The 20,358-nt window shown below is 39.0% G+C and overlaps 1 protein-coding gene across 2 annotated transcripts in view; it reads right to left on the bottom strand.

The window, feature by feature from the left end:
- nrg2b (neuregulin 2b) overlaps positions 1-19,825 on the bottom strand; it is a 71,732-nt gene extending 51,907 nt beyond the window's left edge. For both annotated transcript variants that reach the window (XM_028459976.1, XM_028459977.1), the window contains exons 1-2: positions 19,744-19,825; positions 12,273-13,511 (exon numbers count right to left, since the gene is read on the bottom strand). In XM_028459976.1, coding sequence (XP_028315777.1) covers positions 12,273-12,684 — 412 coding nt within the window. In that variant the 5' untranslated portion in view covers positions 12,685-13,511; positions 19,744-19,825. The remainder of the gene's footprint in view (positions 1-12,272; positions 13,512-19,743) is intronic.
- Positions 19,826-20,358: the final 533 nt, after the last annotated feature.

The following is a 20,358-nucleotide window of genomic DNA, read 5'->3' as shown; positions in this document are numbered from 1 at the left end:
TACTATGTCAAAGATAATATCTGGCGAGGTGGGGAACGACTTCTGGAAGACAGATGAAGTCACTGTTGTCACCATCAAACATCACTAGAACAAAGAGTGATAAAGATAGCTCATGCTGAGCTAAAGATAGCCTATTCTAGAACCACAGAGAGCTTGTAAGTCTTTTCTTTCTCATTAACTGTTTGCGGAGGATATTGTCTCTTGGCTCACTGATGTTAGTTCTTGTAAAAATGCGAGTTTCGCATAACAGTAGTGAGCATCCAGTTTGACAACATGCCAGCCATTTTATAACAAGGCACACACAGGTTCTTATAGCAGAAATGCACAGAGTGTTTAGGATTTATTAAAAATGGTAAAATAAAAAAATAAAAAATACATGAAGGATGAAGGGGTAAATGTTTTATCTGCAAAGTCAACCGTGAAGTTCTTAGTATTATATCTAAATATTCAGCATTAAAATCAATGTCTTACGTGTGTGTGATAAACTATTCTTTGCTGAGAAGCACAGAGAGTATCAACCAGCTTGTGTCTGAAACTGGCACATTTGATGCAGTGTGGAGGGTGTAGCAGCAGCAGCTGCTGCAAGAGCGTGTGGGTGGTGAGTGCTGTACATCTGCATGTGTGTGTGTGAGAAGAGTTACACAAAAACATCTCTCATTCACAAACTGGTTGGTCCCTTTAAAAAGGAAGTCAAAGTTTTGTACACAGGCTAGAAAAGATGAGTGCTGATACATTATTTACCAGCAACAGACACACAAACGCACACAAAATAAGGACAGGAATAAAAGTTTGACATTCATGAGATTGCTGAGCTGAGCTGAGAGTTGCTAATACACTCGCCTCAACCAAGCTGATCACAATGATGCCAGTCAAGCATAGATGTGCATCCTCTCCGCGTGCGCACACACACACACACAGCCCACACACACACACACACACACAGTCAGCAGAGGGGAAAAACCCTCAGCCTTCTGTTATTCAGTGTGCATAATTTATAGCAGCCCCAGATCTCTCTGCTAATGACAGCACACTGGGGCATCTGCAGCATAGCAGCAACAGCAGCAGCTAACTGCCATCGGTTTGTGTGTGTTTTTGTGTGTGTGTGTGTGTGTGTGTGTGTGTGTGTAACGCTCTGTTGAGACAAGGACAGGGAGCGAGACAGAAGGGAGGGAGAAACTGAAGCAAAAGCTACACACACTGTCTGAAATAGATACAGATAATGCAACAAAAGGGAGAAGGATGAGACAGTCAACTGAGAGGTCTCTCTCACACACACACACAGTCGTGCACACACACACACACACACACACAAAACGAGCTTGAGCTCAGCCAACCTGTGAATTTCTCTAGAGAAGCATTTTACATCTACATTTTGATTCTGGTTTAAATTAAGCATCATGCAGCACCGTGCACAGGATCAGCCGCACAAAGCCTAAAGTGAACAGAGCACACAAAGTGGTTTCTGCAGGTCTACAAGCATCTCTCCCATGTAGACCCCATTCTGAAAGCAGCACCAGGTAAAAATCCTACATTCTACTTTGTTGTTGGAGGATGTGCCCTTAGATAAGTTTTCCTTCTGCAAGGATTAATCTGAAGTGCTGCCCTGAGCTAAAATCTCCTAATTCTGGGATTTGCAGATCAATTCCACAGCAGTTCTGCCCTCGAGCTGCTGTATACACTCGTGTGAACCTGAGCTAAGAAACAACAGTCCCACTTACATGGGAAAATAATTAAACACTTCACATAACCTGAAGCATCCCAGTCTCAATTGTTCAGAGATATAATGTGTACATTCTGCATTTATTCGGGGCTCTACGTTAACTTTCAAAAGTAACTTGTCATGTAGGACAAGGAGGGCATCCAATCTACTATGTTTGGTTTAGAAAATCCAATTATATGTCATTGACGAAAATGGTTAACCAATCAGAGATGAAAGCCAAACAAAACAAAGTGATTTAGTTCGGTAGTTCCCCAACAGCAGGCTGTGCACCTAACAATACCCCCAGTCTATGCAAAAACATCAACAGTATGAAATCAATCGTGAATGCATTAGGAGGTGACTTGAGGTGCACGCTCCCCTTCCAACATCCATCAACCCGTGTTCACAGAGAGAAATGTAGCGCATAAAAGAGAAAGTCTGTGGAAGTGCGCTATGCTCTTAACTCAGACTCGTCCTAAGGTGTAGGGAAAAAAGTAACGATATAAAAGTGATCCGTGTCACATAAAGCGTCGGATAACTGCTTTAGTTCGTAAATGTGCGCTCTTTGATTATCACCTGGCTGCACTGGCCGAATCAGCAAAACAAGCTGCTCCCGAAACACAGCAGCCACTAGCAGCAGCCAGCTGGCTCAGTAAACAGACAGCGGTCCAGTTAAACCAGTCCCAGTGGCTCTATGAATACGTTTTTTTTTGACTTGCCATATTGGGATAGTTAGAAGTTAAGGGTAATGATAGCATGCCACACTCCAACATTAACTTGCTAGTTGCAGGCGTTAATGTCGAGAACTGTTATTTTGCAAACACTTGTTTTCACTTTGTAAACTTTTTGTTCATTTAACTTTGTATTTGTCAACTTGTTATCACTACTCTAGAATTAAACGCTTTTAAATTGAAAATTAAAGGAACAATATTGACTGTAGTCCTTTGTGATGATTTGGATCTTATGTGCCTTTATGATAACGGTTAACTGTGTTGTAATTATTGTTTTGTGATGTTTCTCATCATAACATACACATTGAAATTGTCAAGGTGTCATTGGCTTTCTGTATTATCTGACTTGTTAAAGTCCTATTTTCCCAGAACACTTCACTCTCAATAGACCAGTTTACTGGAAGTTCCTTAAAAGTCTAAAAGTTAAGCTATCAGGCTCCTCGCAGATGGAACCAGGTCTCAGTTTCAGTACAGAAGCCCAGCACTCCCTCTACTTTTAAGGCAAGACAAAAAACTATTATTTGTTCAGGTAATCCTGAGCGTTTTGCTATAGTTCTATGGCTATAGGGTCATGGGGATCTCATTCTGACCTAACTCCACATTCTTTTATATGTTGGTGTTTGTCTCTTTGCAGTCCGTGCATTATTTTCCTCACTCTCCTTTTCCTTTAAGGTGTCATTAAATGAGTGTTCTGTGGTTTGCCATCCAAACTAGCTTGGGATGTTCATTCTCTTTCCTGCTCAGTGCTCTTCTTCTACTCACTAACCCAAACCAGCTAATGCAGATGGCTGCCCTCTTTGTGTCTGGAACTGCAGGAGTTTCCTCTGCGTTGTTGCATATGCACACTAATCTTGAAATATTGAACTATTTTCTGGAGATTTCCTGGTCAGGATTGCAAATTACATTTAGGTGATTTTTGAAAAATTAATTCAAACTGTCAAAAATTCCCAAGGTAAAAGCTGATTACAGTTCCTTAGATTGGCTAGAATTATTCTAAAACCTACCTACAAAACAACAGACAGGAATACTAGTCACAGCTGGACCACACACCCAGTCAGCTATCGTCAGCTCAGGAGACAGAAGGGTTTAAGCAGAGCGAGAGCAGCAGACCGAATCTCTGCAGCATTAAATACAAAATCAGTGACAGAAGCATCTTTTGGGCATCAGATAAAGTTATTTTAAGCAGAACCTGTCAATGCAACTCAAAAGAAATGCCAACACAAATGATCAGAGGAGACCTACATTATGCTGAAGACTTTCTGAGATGTAAGATAGAAACTTCTGAAAGGGGCATGAGGATGAACAGTCTACATGTGTATTTTATAATTTAGCTATATGTGCAAGCATGTAGTAGTATCGGCTCCAAATAATGGCTCAAGAAAATCGGTAGTCCGTATCGGTTATTGGCTAAGGCCGATGGGGGAAAAAAAAAAAAAAAAAAAAAAAATCGGTATCGGCCCTAAAAAAAATCCATATCGGTCTACCCCTACTTATTATGCTGTATCTTCTCTTTATACATACTGATCTATATCCCTATCTGATTTGCATGTCATGTTTTCAGGTCATAATCAAGAAAATGACATTTCTTGGGTTGGTTCAGACATCAAATAGGGATTTCTGGGCATATTTTTCCTAAATACTACCATCAGAAAACTAAGTGGATTAGGCAAGATTGATGAATGAAAGCAAAGAGCATTTTTGCTGAGACTCCTTTATTTGTTGAAGACTTGAATGTAAAACTCTCTCTAACAGCTCCTTATCTTACTCTGAGGCTCCTACCACAGTGAAGCAGTAAACAGGGAAGGTTATTGGAATGCTGTTTAGACGCAATAACATAACCAGCGAGAAACATCCTGGCCACTCCTGCTATTTAATCAACATTGGTTCTGTGTTGAAAAGATGCTATGCTGTCTTTTATGGCGCAAAAAGATTTACAATCTCATAATTTCTCTCCCAGCAAGAGGTCACTACTTCCAACTTTAAAATGCCAATTCTCACAGGTCCAAACTTTTGTAAAAAATTAAACAAAAGCAGAGATGTGAGGTAGTACTGGAATGTAGAAAGAAAATATGTTTTTTTTTTACAATTTGATTGTGACTTGCATATTAACATTTGTTTTGGTTTTTTTATGGTGAATATCCTGTAAGTGTCACCTAGCATTTAAATTATGTTGTCTATCTATAAAGCAAGGAATCTCTGTCTGTGTGTGTGTCTCTGTGTTCCTCAAATATCTCTGTGAATCAGGCTCAGATTGAGCTGAGACTTTCAACATGGCTGCTGCTTGGTTCAAAGGTGTGCAACGTCGGATTTGTTTGGACTGCAATGATACCGTTCATAAATTATTTCCTAAAATTGTCCACCGGGAGCGGCGCGACCATAGTCACGTGCATTCCAGAGCCAATCAATGAAGAGCTGGGACTGATGACAGTGTCACTGGGGAGGTAGAACTGATGACAATGACATCATCATGACTTTCAACATGGCTCTCTCTATCTCTCTGTGTGACATAGAACGATGTACACACAAAAAGATTAAACGTTAAAAAATAGCTAAATTTGTGATGTGCAAAACAATAAGATAAAATAAAAAGTTATGAGTGTTATAAAAGGAAAAAGGTTATGTAGAAAATTTTACATATATCAATATACACACACAAATGCATCCAGTTGCACAAGTACATACATACAGTACATAGTACAGAAACACATATATATATATTCATACATGCATGGACAGACTGTATATATAGATAGTCTGCCCCATGCATGTATGAATACAGACTTCCTACAGGCACTGCACTAGTTTTGTAAAATAAAGATCGTCTTTAAAATGTATTCAAAATGTGTTAAAAATCCTATATCGATTTCGGTCTGATATCTGTCAAAAAACAAGTATCATATCATATTGGCGTGTATCTAAAATCTCCGATATTAGCACACCCATACATAATTTGTTTTTGGATAGTCTCAGTATGATTTATTGTGGTTAATTTTTTTCTAATTGATGTTTTCATTTATTTTATTCAATAGTATAATATTATTAAGTTTATGGTTACAATTTATGTATGGTTGATAATAAATGGGTCAGTTTTTTTCTCATACCAGCTGTTGGAGACTATATTGTTCTCTGTTTGAGTAACATCACTTGATCAAACCTTCATTCAACACAACAAAATGAGTAATAAAAGTATGTATGATTCATCCTGATACCGATATTGTATCAAAAGCGAAAAAGCTCAAACAGGACACCCATAAAAAAAAAAAAAAAATGCAAATGTGAATACTTCATCACCATGACCTATAAACAAGTAAAACTGTTGTCAAAAATATTAAAAAAAGAAAAACCTTGAGCAAAAAACTGCCAACATCAAGTTATACATTTGACTTGCTTAATTTAGTGCTTTTCTGAAACACCAATGAGGATTTTTCAACTGATCTGATGAAAACTATTCCAGATAACTGGTTGATAACCAGAGGTGGACAAAATACTCATCTTCATTACTTGAGTGAAAGTTCAGATAGTCATTGTCAAAAAGTACTCTAATACAAGTAAAAGTAGCTCAGTGAACAATACCACTTCAGTGAAAGGACTTACTGTAAGTATTTGTCAAACAACATACTTAAGTGTTGAAAGTAATTAAAAATCTCCAACAAAATTTTCATCATCATGATGGCAAATAAGAAAACACTGATGGGCAATCTGTTACATGTGTACTCGGGGTGAGTATTGGCAAGGATGTTGCAATATGATACGTATCACAATACTTGGATCACGATACAATATTAACACAATATTGCAGTGACGCGATATATTGTGATAATCTACTCAGTTAATATAAAAATTAAACGTAGAGATGTCAAATGAAATTGCTGTTTATGTGCAACATAAGATATTGTTCATTCAGAGGACAAATTGAGTCAAAACTATTTGCTACAAAACAACCTATTTATTATGTTTTATTAGTGTTTTTGCACATTTTCACTGGAAAAAAGAAAATGCAGTGTTACGCACTGCCATCTTAAAATAAAGTACAACAAGTTTCTTTTCATTAGAACTATGGTGTAGAAGTCTCAAAGTAGTTATTGATTAAATTTCAGGAAAAAAAAAATTGATATAAAATTGGCACCCAAAAAATTGCGATTTATCGTGAAATTGATTTTTTTTTCTCACACCCCTAATGTTCATATAGTACTGTAGTTCAACTGAATAACACTGTGGTATTTGATGAAATACCATAACATTTAGGTTTACATTCAAGAAATCCAGATCAAACCAACCAAATCACCATTATTCACAGAACAAACAAAGAGCTGTTCACTAGCCTCAATATTATACAAATAGTTTGGCTGCATTTAACAATAAAACTGTTTTGTTTGCAAAAAACACCTGTAATATTAACAAAAAGCTGTTAGACATGACTTGCCACTTTGATTTGCTCGTGCACTGAGGAGCATAATGTATTAAAGGTTTGGTAGAACTGGAACAATCGGTATGACGTGCAGATCAACAGAAACTTTTTAATATTGGAACTGAAGCAATAAAATAAAAAAAAAAATTAGCTGACAAGAGGAAAAGTACTCAGTAACAAGAGTATCCATAGAAATGTAGTGGAGTAAAAAGTAAGATATTTGTCTTTTAAATGTAGTGGAGTGAAAGTACGAAGTATACCAAAAATAATACTCAAGTGAAGTACAGATACTCAAAAATACTCCTACAAAAGGTAGGCCAAACTCCATATCAAACTTGTTGGATTTCAAATAAAATTTCATAAATGATTTAACAAGATTATTCACCAATATGTTTTACATTATTTTGTTTAAGATTATTTCTTGTTAACCAAATAAACATGTTAAAAAAGCCTGAACATTCTATAATGTCAAACTTTTTGTAACATGTTTTCTGCTATATGTGAGCTCCAATGTTTAACAGACACTAGAACTCTATTGTCTAAGCAACAACAGTGTAAACTAGCAGATGATGTCATTTATTTTTCTAAAATTCAAGACGTCACAACACCAAGCTGTCATCAAAAAAAAAAGTGTGTACTCATCAACCAGATAATATCTGTAGCATTTTAGTCATGTTATTTTAACAGTTTTTAGCTAAAGGCAAGGCAAATTTATTTGTATAGCGCATTTCATACACAAAGCAACTCAATGTGCCTTTCATGATCAAAAAGTGCAACAGAAAACATTCAACAGCTTAAAATTAATAACATTAAAATCGGCAGCAAAAACATTTAAAATCATCAGTAAAAACATTTAAATCATCAACAAAAACATGACCAAAAATATATCTCTCAATCATACGCAGTAGAGAAAAAGAATGCTTTTAACTTTGATTTAAAAATGTTCACATTGGATGCATAACAAACGCAGCATCGGCATGTTTACTGTGAACTCTGGGCTCTACTATCTGACCTGTGTCCATAGATCTGAAAGACCTGCTGGGTTCATATCTGACTAACATCTCACTGATGTATTCTGGACCAAACCCATTCACAGATTTATACACCAGCAGCAGAACTTTAAAGTCTATTCTGAGGCTGACTGGGAGCCAGTGTAAAGACTTAAAAACTGGAGTAATGTGCTCTGACCTCTTTGTTCTGGTTAAGACCAGCATTCTGAACCAGCTGTAGCTGTTTGATGCTCTTTTGGGGGATTCCTGTCAGAAGACCATTACAATAGCCCAGTCTGCTGGAGATAAAAGCATGGACCAGTTTCTCCTGATCTTTCTGAGTCATTAAACCTTTCACTCTGGAGATGTTCTTTAGGTGGTAGAAGGCTGTTTTTGTAATAGATTTGATCTGACTGCTGAATGTCAGATCTGAGTCAATCAGAACACCAAGGTTTTTGTCTTGGTCTTTAGCTTTTAAAGATCGAGACTCAAGATACTTGCTGACAGTAGTCCTCTATTCCTTGTTACCAAAGACAATCACTATACACTAACACTCAGATATAAGCTGTTCATATCTTCTCGTCATCTATACCTGCTTATCCTGTACAGTGTCGCAGGGGATACTGGAGTTATGCAGACATTGGGGCAGTGTAACCCCCCCCGCGTAAGATGCCAGTGTAACGCAGGGCTTGACAGATACAAGTTGGGGGCCACCAGAGGGACTCGAACCTACCCTTGCATTGCTAATATTACACTTTGTTAAACTAGTTTCCAATACGGCTGCACAATTTTGACTAAACACCTAATTGAGTTTTTTTCAGACCAATATTGCGATTGCAATTCGATTTGCGATTTTTATATTTGATACATTTAAATGCATAAACTGCAAAAATGATGAGTGAAGGAAGTCATGTTACTTGTAGACTGTCAAACATCTTATTCTTGCTCAAATTGCCGCACATTAGAACGAGACACATTATTCTACTTTCAAAAATATTTGATTTAATGTGGACAACGCCCATTTCTGGAGGAATCACAGAGCGTCCGTCTGAACACTTTAGGATCTGGAAACTCAGATCTTTTATCTGTTCCAGCTGAATCTGAGAATGCAAGGTTCCACCATTCTGATTGGTGAACATCACTCAAACGCCAGAGACAGAAGAAAAGAGCCTCAGCCTCTTGAAGTTACAGTATTGCAGTAGTCAAAACCTCGATTGCGATTCGATATTGATAAACCTTGCAGCCCTAGTTTCCAAGAACAAAAAGTGATGTGGGCGCTAAAAGTTTGAGCTTCATTCAGAACAAGTTGTCTTTTCACTTCCCGTTTTCCAACAATCAGTTTTAGCTTAGCTATACCGCGTATTTCAACTGACTGTAACAGAATCTAGGAGGAACTTTTTGCTGGTATAAGCTTTGATTATTACATCTCACTAAAACCCAACAACACCTTTCTCTAGAGCCCAGTATTGAAAATATAGATCCAGAGCCTGAGGCTAGCGGTGCTGCTTGAATAGCATTGCGTTGATAGAAAATGGAAAATCTCTTCAAAAGTAGATATTTCCAAGTTTGATTGGCTATTGTAAAAATTGTTCAGTTGTTTTGCTATTGAACCACCTTAAAACTAGTTTACCACAGACCTGCAAACAGGTTTCTTCAATCTGAGAATTAAGTCTCCCACTGACTTTCAAAGCAATATAACGATCATGGAGGATTTTTTCTTTGCTAGTCGGCTTCATGTTGGTACTACAGACACACTAATGAACCAATCAGAGCGAGCTTTAGGCTGTGTCATAGTTTGTTTGCCCGCCTCCCCTTTTGATCCTTAACTAGAGCCACTAATGAAAGCAAAAATGAGGAGATGGGCCCTAAAAGAAACTCTACCTCAGTAATAGACCCTACTCGAGCCAGATGGGAACCTCGGTACTGACAGGCTTGGACATACTGCAAATACCTTAATGCCTACTATAGGGTTGGGTTACAGATCTGTCAGAAAAAAAGCCACCTCGTACAGAAAAATATGAGTCACTAGACTTATAATAATAATAATAATAATAATCATTCATTTTATTTAAAAAGCGCCTTTCAGGCCACCCAAGGACACTTTACAATAAAAACAGTGAAATACATTAAAAACAGTATAATGTTATATGCTGCCTTATAATGTAGCAAGTGTGCACCTTACTTTAATGTTGTGTTTTTCATTTTGAGTTAAGCACAAGAAAAAGACTGTGTGACTAAAAGAACCAGAAGTTTGCATGTTAACATTTTGTTTCATGTTAATTGTACTTGGAACAATTTTGTTAAAAATAACATTTTTAAAAGGTAGGAAAAGTAACTTATCTTAAATTTTGTTTTATATATTTTTTTTTCTGTTTAGCGCTATGATTTGACGTAGATAGATATATGATTCGTGTTACTGGTAAACCACCTCAAAAGAAGTGAATAAATTGTTATTGTGATTTTGCAAAAAATAGAAATCATGACATGAAACTTTTCCTATATCGCCCACTCCTACATAGCGCATTCACTTTGAAATATTTTAACTGATAAGAGTGAATTAAAACAGTGTGTGAAGCTACAGCTGAGGAGATGCTTAGGGTCGGAATGTATGATCATAAAATCATGGAGAGGAGGGAATTTTCTGAAATACTTTTGTTTTTGTAGATTGTGGTAGAAAACTGAAGCAGTTTGTGTGATTTGTGATTCTTCCACTGTCTACACCATTCAGATTAGGAGCTCAAATTAACTATTTCCATTTTTCTTTTAGATATCGAGATGTATTCATCATATATAAGAATAGAAAAGCTTTACTAAGCACTGCAGATGACACAAATGCATTAACTAGTAGCTATAGCTACTCTAGGTCAATGTAAGGACCGGGAACAGGGCATTTAAGGGCCCTGTTCTGACAGCAAGACAAGGTACAAGATGAGAAAGGATCCTCATTTTCTAGCGTAATAACTGACTTTCTGCCATGTGCACACACGGTCACACTGTTATGATCTAACAAGCAAAGTCTATGATATGTGCCAAGCTCCATTAACAGAGAATAAGACTTGCCACAAGGTGGTTTAAGGTAAAACCTATACACAAAGTTTATTTGAGGGAACAATGAATTCCAACCTGCGTGGTCAAAAAGCTCTGAGAAATCACATGTTATACATTTTGTTTGCACTCTTTTTTTAACCTTTAGTCACATTTTCCAGGTTATGGAGGAAAAAAGATGTATCGTAAGATCTCTTTAAGACTTGTGCCCCGCGTCAGCTCAAGAAAGCCATGTGAACTGAGAGTGGAATGGCTTAGCAAATATTATGTCTCTGGAAATTAGGGAGATTTAAGCGTGTATGTGTGTGCGTGTGTTAAAGTCAGGATGAATCACCCCATAAGTGGGTATCTCCTCTCCTGAGCTTTCCCCTGCATGGTAGAAAAAAACTCCTGTGTTCAGAGTAACTGCCACTGCGCTGTCATAAATAAATGACTGTATCATTTTAGCAGGTCACCAAAGTAAAAATAGAAAACCCTGCTGTCATCTTAAAGACTGAGAGAAACCTTTTGTCAAGACTTTTTGAGTTGGAGTCTGTCAAAACTAAACACTTTTTTAATTTCCTCCAGACAAAAATAAAAAAATAAATCCTTCATTGACAGAATCTGGAACTCATAGAACAAAGAAAAGCGTGAAAGCTGAGATGTACCCTTTGTGTGCGGAAGAAGAAGAAAGCATCTGCAACTGACTTTAGCAGTGACACGTCCCCACAAAGTGGTATCATGGGGTACAACACAGAAAAAGATTCATGCAAAATTGCTTCAAGTAATTTAGTCAATGTTCTCCTGGGTAACATGTAAAATACATCAACCAAACTCCCTATAAGACGTTTTAGTGTCTACATTTGACTAATTTCTGACAGTTTTGGTCAGAATCTTGTATTCTAATCACTGAATAGGTAAGCGGAGAAACCTGTATACAGTATATTGTGGCATGAACTAATGCTTTTCAGAAAAAGCCCTTTCATAGGTATCAATTACTTTTTGGTTTCTCAGCCTGCAACTAAAATAAACAAATGTCTCATCTAAGACTGGGATGTAGCAATGGTTCTCAGTGCTTTTCCTGCATGAACAAATGTTGGGAACTGACAACAGGTTCAGAGCTAGTCTGCACAGACACCACCACCCACATCCTGTCACTGCAGTCCACTCTGCACTGACTGCTCTCCAACCACAACAGCTGATGTAAAGCAGCAGGTTTGACATTTAACACTGGAGCTGAGCGACCATATACATGTGGGAATAAAGAATTGCAATAAAACACACATGCACTGAGTGTGACACTGTGTTGCACCTTGAGACCCCACAAAGAGGAGATGAAATGGTGTGATGGTGCAGCTCCAGGGGCTCTAGCCGGGTATACAGCAGAGGATCGATGGATGGGGGTCTCTCTGTGAACTTACCGCACTTGTCGCACAGCACCCGCTCCACATCCTTCTTCAGCTCCGGCTCGCTTGCGTCCACCGGTGCGTAGGAAGCCTTAAAAACCAGCGGCTCGGCAGTAGGGTCCATGAAAAAGATGTATCTGTGGTCCTTCTCCACCGGGGTGCACGGAGCCTCGGAGCCGAAGTCCCCGACGGTGACGAGCTGCTCCCGCTCCAGGCCGCCGCTGTTGACGGGCCACACGTCCAGCACTTTGACATTCACACTGTAGGGCTCCCGGGACGACACGTTCACCGGGGACGACCGCACCTCGCCCTCGATGACTACGGCGGACCGGTACGCCTGGTCCTGGAGGGAGTTAAGACTCGGGGCGTAACAGGCGAAGGAGACCCCGATGACCAGCATGGAGAAATGCACTGGATCAAGCCTCATGCCTTCAGCCTGTGCAGTGCTGCAGTGCTGCTGGGCGGCGGGGAGATCTGGGAGAGAGAGACGGCGGCGCGGCGGCAGAGAGCGGCAGACCGAGTGGAAGTGTCCGTGCCATCTGCGTCCGCCGCGGCTTTCCCCATACAGGCTGCTGGGACACGGCAGCCTAGGACCCGGACACGGCCCGCTTCTGCATGCTCAGATCCGGCACTGCTGCATTCTCCTTCACCGACCACCTCCCCCCTCGCACTGCCCAATTCCTGAAAAAACAAGACTCGTAAATTGGCCTCCTCCTCCTCTTCTCTCTCGGATCCGGGCTGATGCTCTCCTCTGTCTCTGTCTCTCCTCAGCTAATAGGCCAGCATCGCATGGGTGGGCGCAGAGGCTCTGTGATGGAAACGCAGGACACGATGCGCACTCCACGCACACGCAGTATCACAGCCACTTTATTCCAGTGTGAAGAGCGCCACTCCTGTACATCCGTGAACAACACAAAGACAAGCAGACACGGAGAGGACCAAACGGACACAGGCTTATCTGCTGAGCGCGCGCCCTCCTTCCGTGCCCCCCGTAAAATGTCTTACGTGAGCAAACATCACCGGTCCCGGTCAGCGGCGTCGGCTCGTCGCGTCCTGCGCAAACACCCAAATGACCCGGGCGCCTTGCCGTCACCGTCCCTCCTCCTCGGCCTCAGCCGGCATGTGACCAGCTGTAGGAACACCTCTGCGGGGGGAGCGACAGGACAGGATCACGCACCTCACGGTCCGTTAAACCAGTGTCGGAGTAGATCTACAGGCGGACGCACACACCGCGATGACTAACGCTGCGAAATCCTGTGAATGGGCGCAGAACCACGAGGATGAGGAAGTTTAGAGGCTACCTGGACCACTGGTCACCAACACGGTGCCCGCGGGCCCCAGGTAGCCCGCATGGACCATGTGAGGTGCCCTCAAGGGCTCTAGTCACCATGAACTCCATCTAAAATCCAGAGGTGGCAAAAGTACTAGTCTTCAGTACAGAAATAAAAGCATAGATACTTGAATAAAAACATACTCTGGTAAGAGTTTAAATATTGAAGTTGCTCCCTAACTTAAGTAAAAGTAAAAAAGTACATGCTACTAAACGTACTTAAGTAAAAACATAAAAAGTAAAACAAATGCCCCTTCAGTAATTAGACAGGGTTTCTAAATGAACAAATTCCATATATTTTAGAATACTGGTATAAGCACATGGAAACAAGTTAAACCAATTTAATATAACCTCTGAATATCTGGATAATTTCACACATAATACAATTTGTAATAATAATCGGAACGATTACAATAGGGTTCCTAGCACCGCTGGTCCTAGGAACCGCACATGTAGGTTCCCTGGCCCCGCGGGCTTGGCCCCCTAATTAAAATGTGTCAAGAAAAAAAAAAAAAAACTGCAAATGCTCAATAAAAACCCAGAGCAGCTTTGAGTTTAAAATGTTAACCATAAAACTAAGGGACCTGCCTCACAGAAAAAAAGCTCAAATTACCAAAATTTTGCATCTTTTTTACATCGTGGCATCACCTTCGAAGGTCTTAAAAGTAACAAGTTCATTTTTAAAATGTAAGGAGTAGAAAGTACAGATGTTTGTTTTAAAAAGGAAGGAGTAAAAGTAAAAAGTTGCCCAAAAAAATAAATGCTCAAGTAAAGTAGATACCAGAAAAAAAACTACTAAAGAACAGTAACAAAGTACAAATACTTTGTTTCTTGTCACTACTACTATAATCTGCTTAACTTTACAGGATTCAGACTCACAACGATAAATACATAGATGTAGTTAGCACTCAGAGTTAAATACTGCTGCACGTGATCAAGTATTAAATTAATGTTTATTCTCACTGAAACATTGTGACAAATGTTTTAAGTGTTGCAGAGTGGGTGTATTGGTTATATAAGATATATCTTTAAAAACACAAGGTGGATTTTTGTAAAATATGACATATTTGTTACATTTTACAATGACATTATGTTATACTATTAGTTAAAAGTAGTTTTTTAGTAGCTAGGAAAATAGGAAGATGGTAATTTTCTATGAAATGTAATGAAAATGAAACAATTGCATAAATTAGAAGAAAGAAAGTGTTGCATGTTGATACTTAAACATTTCTTACCTTTTTAAGTTGCTGTTAGCTTTCCTTATTATCTTACCCTCTAAAATCGTGAACTTCGGACTATTCAGTACCTATGATGTAGCTCACAGTTTCAAAAAGGTTAGTGACCCCTGACCTGGACTGGACCCACACACACACACACCCAGGCATGTCCTCAACAAGTCAGCTGGCAAATCAACCAATAATCCTGTAGTATAGTTTAAAGCAGAGGTTCTAAACTAGTAGGTCAGGATCCAAAAGTACAGGTCGTGCATTGTGCCTGTCCTAAATAAATAAAAACATACATTCACGCACTAAAGACTGTGCTTTTATTTTGAAGGGGATTGATGCAGTAGAGTGCTGACTGAACAAATAAAATAATAAGTTCCTTTTTACAGAAGTTTAATGTTTTTCAGAGGTGTAAAGCACTGATATATCCTACTCAAGTAGAAGTACTGTTACTTGGTTGTAATTGTACTCAAGTAAAAAGTAGCTCAATTAAATAGTACTAAAAGTAAAAGCTGCTTGTTACTTTCACCCCCCACGTTTATTTTTGGTCATAAATCTTGCCACGGTTCCCTTGCATACACTAAATCTCATGTATAAACTTTAAAAAGGAAGAAAGGAAATATTACAGAGTTTGAACAGAATTTATCTTTCACAAAGACATCTGTATAAAATCAAAGGTTTGTCAAATTGTACAATTAAAAAAAACACCAATACATTCAATTCAAAATATCAAAAAAATTCTCAGGCTTTAAGTATAGCTAAATTTATAAACTCTAAAACAGTTCCATGCCAAATGTGCCATGTGCATGGGTAACAACATAATAGGTAGAAACCCCAACCTGAACCCAAGAAAGTGGCAGAGCGTTGATCAGAAATGGCACCGCTAAGAACATATGGATTATGTTCAATGAGACCATGAAACAAAATTTTTATTTATTTTTTTTTTAACTCAGTAACAATTGGGTGTATAAATGTAATTAATTACGTTACTTCTTTTAAAATGTACTGAAGTACAAGTATAATTACTGATTTGGAAAATGTACAAGTACCCATAAAAACAACACAGTCATAAGTAATCATTACTTTCACGTCTGCCAATAATACTGTAATATAGTTCAAAGCAGAGGTTCTCAACTAGTAGGTCGGGATCCAAAAGTACAGGTCGTGCTTTGTGCCCATCCCAAATAAATACATACACAAAAGACTGTGCTTTTATTTTGAAGGGGATTGATGCAGCAGAGTGCCGACTGCACAAATAAAAGCGTAGGTGCATTTTTCAGAAGTTTAATGTTTTCGATGTTATTGTGCTTTGATATAAGTAACCTATGTTTCAATAATTACTCGCTTATATTCATGAATTAATTCTTTTTCAAATGCTTTTCTGGCCTGTTTTTTTTTTTCTGTTCAGGGTTGCAGGCATATGATGCTATTGCCTGTGGGCAGGAGTACACCCTGAACAGGGCACCAGTCCATGGTGTACAGAACCAATAATCAATTACATTTTATTGTTACAGCTTTTATTTTCAAAATAGTTTATAACTATTATAAGTTTGTTGTTAAAAACTGTTGTATTCTATTTTTATTCCAACCACCAAAAACCTCACACTCGGTCCCAAAGACAGACCAGTAAATAACCCTTCTTTTATACCAGGGATTCTCAACATGTACCCTTAGGGGTACGCGATGGCACTACAGGGGGTAATTGCGAAGGAGAAACTGGAAAATTAGCAAATGAAAACATTACAAATATGAGGTTTTATGATTATTTCTCGTTAAAAATGCTAATAATGATGAAAATTATTTTGATTAGAACATGAATGTGAACCCAGAGGGAAGGCCGGGGTTCCCTTTTATGCATTAAATATCACTGCAGTAGTCTAGCAATAATATGAACAGAGGCACGAGTGGTAGCAATACATATATATATATTCTTTTATTAATCTTCAACTACAATATTAAAATTACTTTTAGTTCATGAAATGTTTTAAAAGCTTGACACAAAAATATAATGAAACTTTAAACACCAACAAAACTTAGATTAACCTAACCAAACTTATAAGCTAAACCTCACTTTATTCAGTTAAAGTGCATGGTGCTACGTTTAGGGCATAGGTGGGGAAACTACGGCCCGCAGGCCACATCCGGCCCGTTGGTCTTTTTAATCCGGCCCGCCGAAGCCAAAATAAACAAAACACAAAATGAACCACCTTCCTCCATCATTTATCTCCTCAACACCCGTTGGAACCAAATGTTCTCCCATTCTCCGCTTACGCCCACCCTTTTCCAGCCTCCCAGCCAATCAACACGCAGAACACATGTAAACAAAGACGAACATTGGCAGAGAAAGCTGCACGTAACAATGATGCCTTCATGGCCATGGGAAACCACAACACTCGTTGAATAAACTACATTGGGTGTAGGGGATGTAAAATGAGGAAGAAAACAGAGTTAGATTGGTCACCGCCATAACACACCCACAAAGAAGAAGAAGAAGCGGCAGAAGAACTTACTCATGTTAGAAGCGGAACTTGGATATCTGGCCAGACAAACAGTTCTTCCACGTCGGATAATCAAAGTAAGCCGTTTGTTGATGTCTTATTGCGGGATCCCGTGGTGTCACGTGAATACACCTGGCTCCAAAGCAGTGAGGCGCGTCCACCAGTGGAATGATGGGAGGTAGCGTTAATGTTGAACAGCAGTTGTGGGAGGTGATTAGGCCAATCTTGCTATTCTTTTGGGGGAAGTGTGCGGAGCAGTTGGTGTAGAGACTGAACCGCTCACACTGGCCATTACCCTGCGGATGGTAGGGGGTAGTGCGGCTCTTCTGGACCCCATACAATGCACGCAGCTATTGGACCAATGCACTCTCACAGTTTGTTCCTTGGTCTGAGTGTATTCGTGTTGGGATGCTAAAACAGTAGAACCACTCTCGGACAAACATTTTTGCAACTATTGCTGCCTTCTGGTCGTGGGTAGGTATAACCTGCGTGAACCTGGAAAATACGTCCATCATGATCAGCACCGCCTCTCTTCTGTCGCTAGCTGGTTCAAACAGTGTGAAGTCGATTGCGAGCACCTGATGGGGTTTGGACGCAAGTCGGTGGCCAAGGGGAGCATGGATTTGTGCTTTGAGCAGCACAGAATGGAAATTTGCGTTACTCTCAACAACCCCTCCCTCACGCTCCCACTTAATGGCCTCTGACTAGACATCAAGCAGTGTGTAGTTTGGATTTTCCCGGATTAAACGCTTGAGCAATGTGCGTAAATTAGGATTATTGACATTTTCAACAAACTGATCACGCAACAATGTTGGTGAATTTGTCATTCTATAGCAAGCATTGGCAACCACTTTTTCCATTAGACAAAAGAATGCATATGAAAATTCTTGAAAAGTTTCCCCCTCTAACTGTCTTCTGGAAAAAAAATAATCTTCTTCCATGCAAGGTTTCTGACACCCATATAGTTCTTTTAAATTTTTGATAACAGACTCAGGGTTCTCACGTTCTCCAACAGTTCTGTACTTGATCTCATCCCACGCTTCACCCTCTAGATGATGATAAACAAACCCAGGCTGATCTGCCAGTCCAACATGCCTAACACGCATGCTTGTACGGATTTCCTCAAGCCACTCATCAATCCCAATACTGTGATTTCCTCGAAACATGGGGCACTTTCTTTCTCGAGGCAGGTAGATGATGCGGCCCATAGTACCAGTGTTTTCTGCTCCTCTTTGACTAGGACTTGCCTTGGTGGCATCCCACTCCTGTTGTTTCTGGTTCTTCTCAGTCTCCAACTCGCGGACCCGGTCCCGGAGCTGCTGTAGTTCTTCCGCCATGATTAATGGAATGGATGTTGGCAGCCAAAGGCCTTGGACCACGTCCCACGGCGAGCCAACTACTGCCCAATTAAGCTCCCAATTTCTTGAATTTTATTTATTTATTCAACTTAAAAGCTCTCCAATATACCAAAAATACAAAACCATGCCACACTCAGCCACGTTCGCCAGAAATTTGTCGAAAATGCCACTATGTAACCAGAGGGAAGGCAGGGGTTACTTTTTCGTGTATTAAATATCACTGCAATAGTCTGGCAAGAAAATGAACAGAGGCAAGACTGGTAGCAAAATATATATATATATATATATATATATATATATATATATATATATATATATATATATATATATATTATTTTATTCATCTTCAATAACAACATTAAAAATATAACATTCATTTCATGAAATGTTTTAAAAGCTTGACACAAAAATATAATAAAAATTTAAACACCAACTTTGCCAAACAGTTTAGAAAACTAAAATACTAACAAACTTAAGGTTAGTAAATCAACCAAAAACAAACCCAAACGTTAGAAAAGATTAACCAAACTAATAGGCTAAACCCCACTTTATTCAGTTATTCAGGGTAAACTGAGAGCTATTTTGGACATGATCGGGGCAAATTGAGAGTTTATTTTGGACACGACTGGGCAAGAGCTTATTGAGCAGCAGCGGCCAAATGTATTGAAAAAAACAAAAAACACCAGTTAGCCCCTGAATGTCTACACTTAATAAGGAATAAGCAAGACAATATGTACCTTTCACACTTGGAAACCTGGTGTCATGTACTGAGAGCGCTTCGTACTGAGATTGTTCAGGCGCACTACCGGAAACTTTATTTTTGCTAAAAAATAATAATAATAATTTCTGTTTTTAAAGTGAACGGACACGTGATTTATTTGTTTATTGGATTATATTAGGGTTATAATCTCAGTACGGAGTAAAGTCAGACCGTGACACCCAGGGAGCATCATGAGAGCATCATATCCCCCTCAATGCAAACTCCATACATACCCTAACCCAGTGACAGGGCAACAGTAAGTTTAACAAGTACATTAATACCATTGGGTTTGAATGTTTAAAAAGAATATTACTCACATTTAGCGCTCAACAGTACAGATAGGGCCCTCGGAGCACCGAACTCGCAGACGCTAAGGTGTGCTCACCTGTTTGATATCATGCTGCTTGTTACTCTTCTTCTTCTTCTTCTTCCTCAGGGTTTTATTGCGGTTGGCAAACAACAAATTGGTACATGTCCGCCACCTGCTGGTATGGAGTGTGGATCAGAATATCTAACATGTTCTACTTTCTGTAAAAAAAAAATGTGTAAAAAAAAAAATAAATAAATAAATAATAAAAAAAAACTTATATCCTCACAATCAGCTTAGTTTGTCTAAGAAAATCAAATCCTCTATCCTTTATTTTCTGAATTATTTTGTAAGATATCTATTTATTTCTGACAGTTTATAATTACATGTTCCACTGTCTCCTCTTTTCCATGGTATTCACATCTGTCCGTGTTATGTTTTCTTATTCTATTGCTATCCTGCTAATAGGGGGCGTGGCTAAGGGCTGTTTTAAGCGTCCGGTGAGTTCGCGTGTTGTATACCCGTGTGGACTGAGTTCAACGTCGTACTGAGATTGTATATGTGCAAATATACCAAAAAAATAATTTTTGCTAAAAAAAAAAAAAAAAGAATTAATTTTTGTTTT

Source organism: Gouania willdenowi, chromosome 10 (assembly GCF_900634775.1).
Source record: "Gouania willdenowi chromosome 10, fGouWil2.1, whole genome shotgun sequence".
NCBI lineage: Eukaryota > Metazoa > Chordata > Actinopteri > Blenniiformes > Gobiesocidae > Gouania > Gouania willdenowi.
Note: the sequence above shows the minus strand (reverse complement) of the source record. Positions and strands in the feature narration are given on the sequence as shown.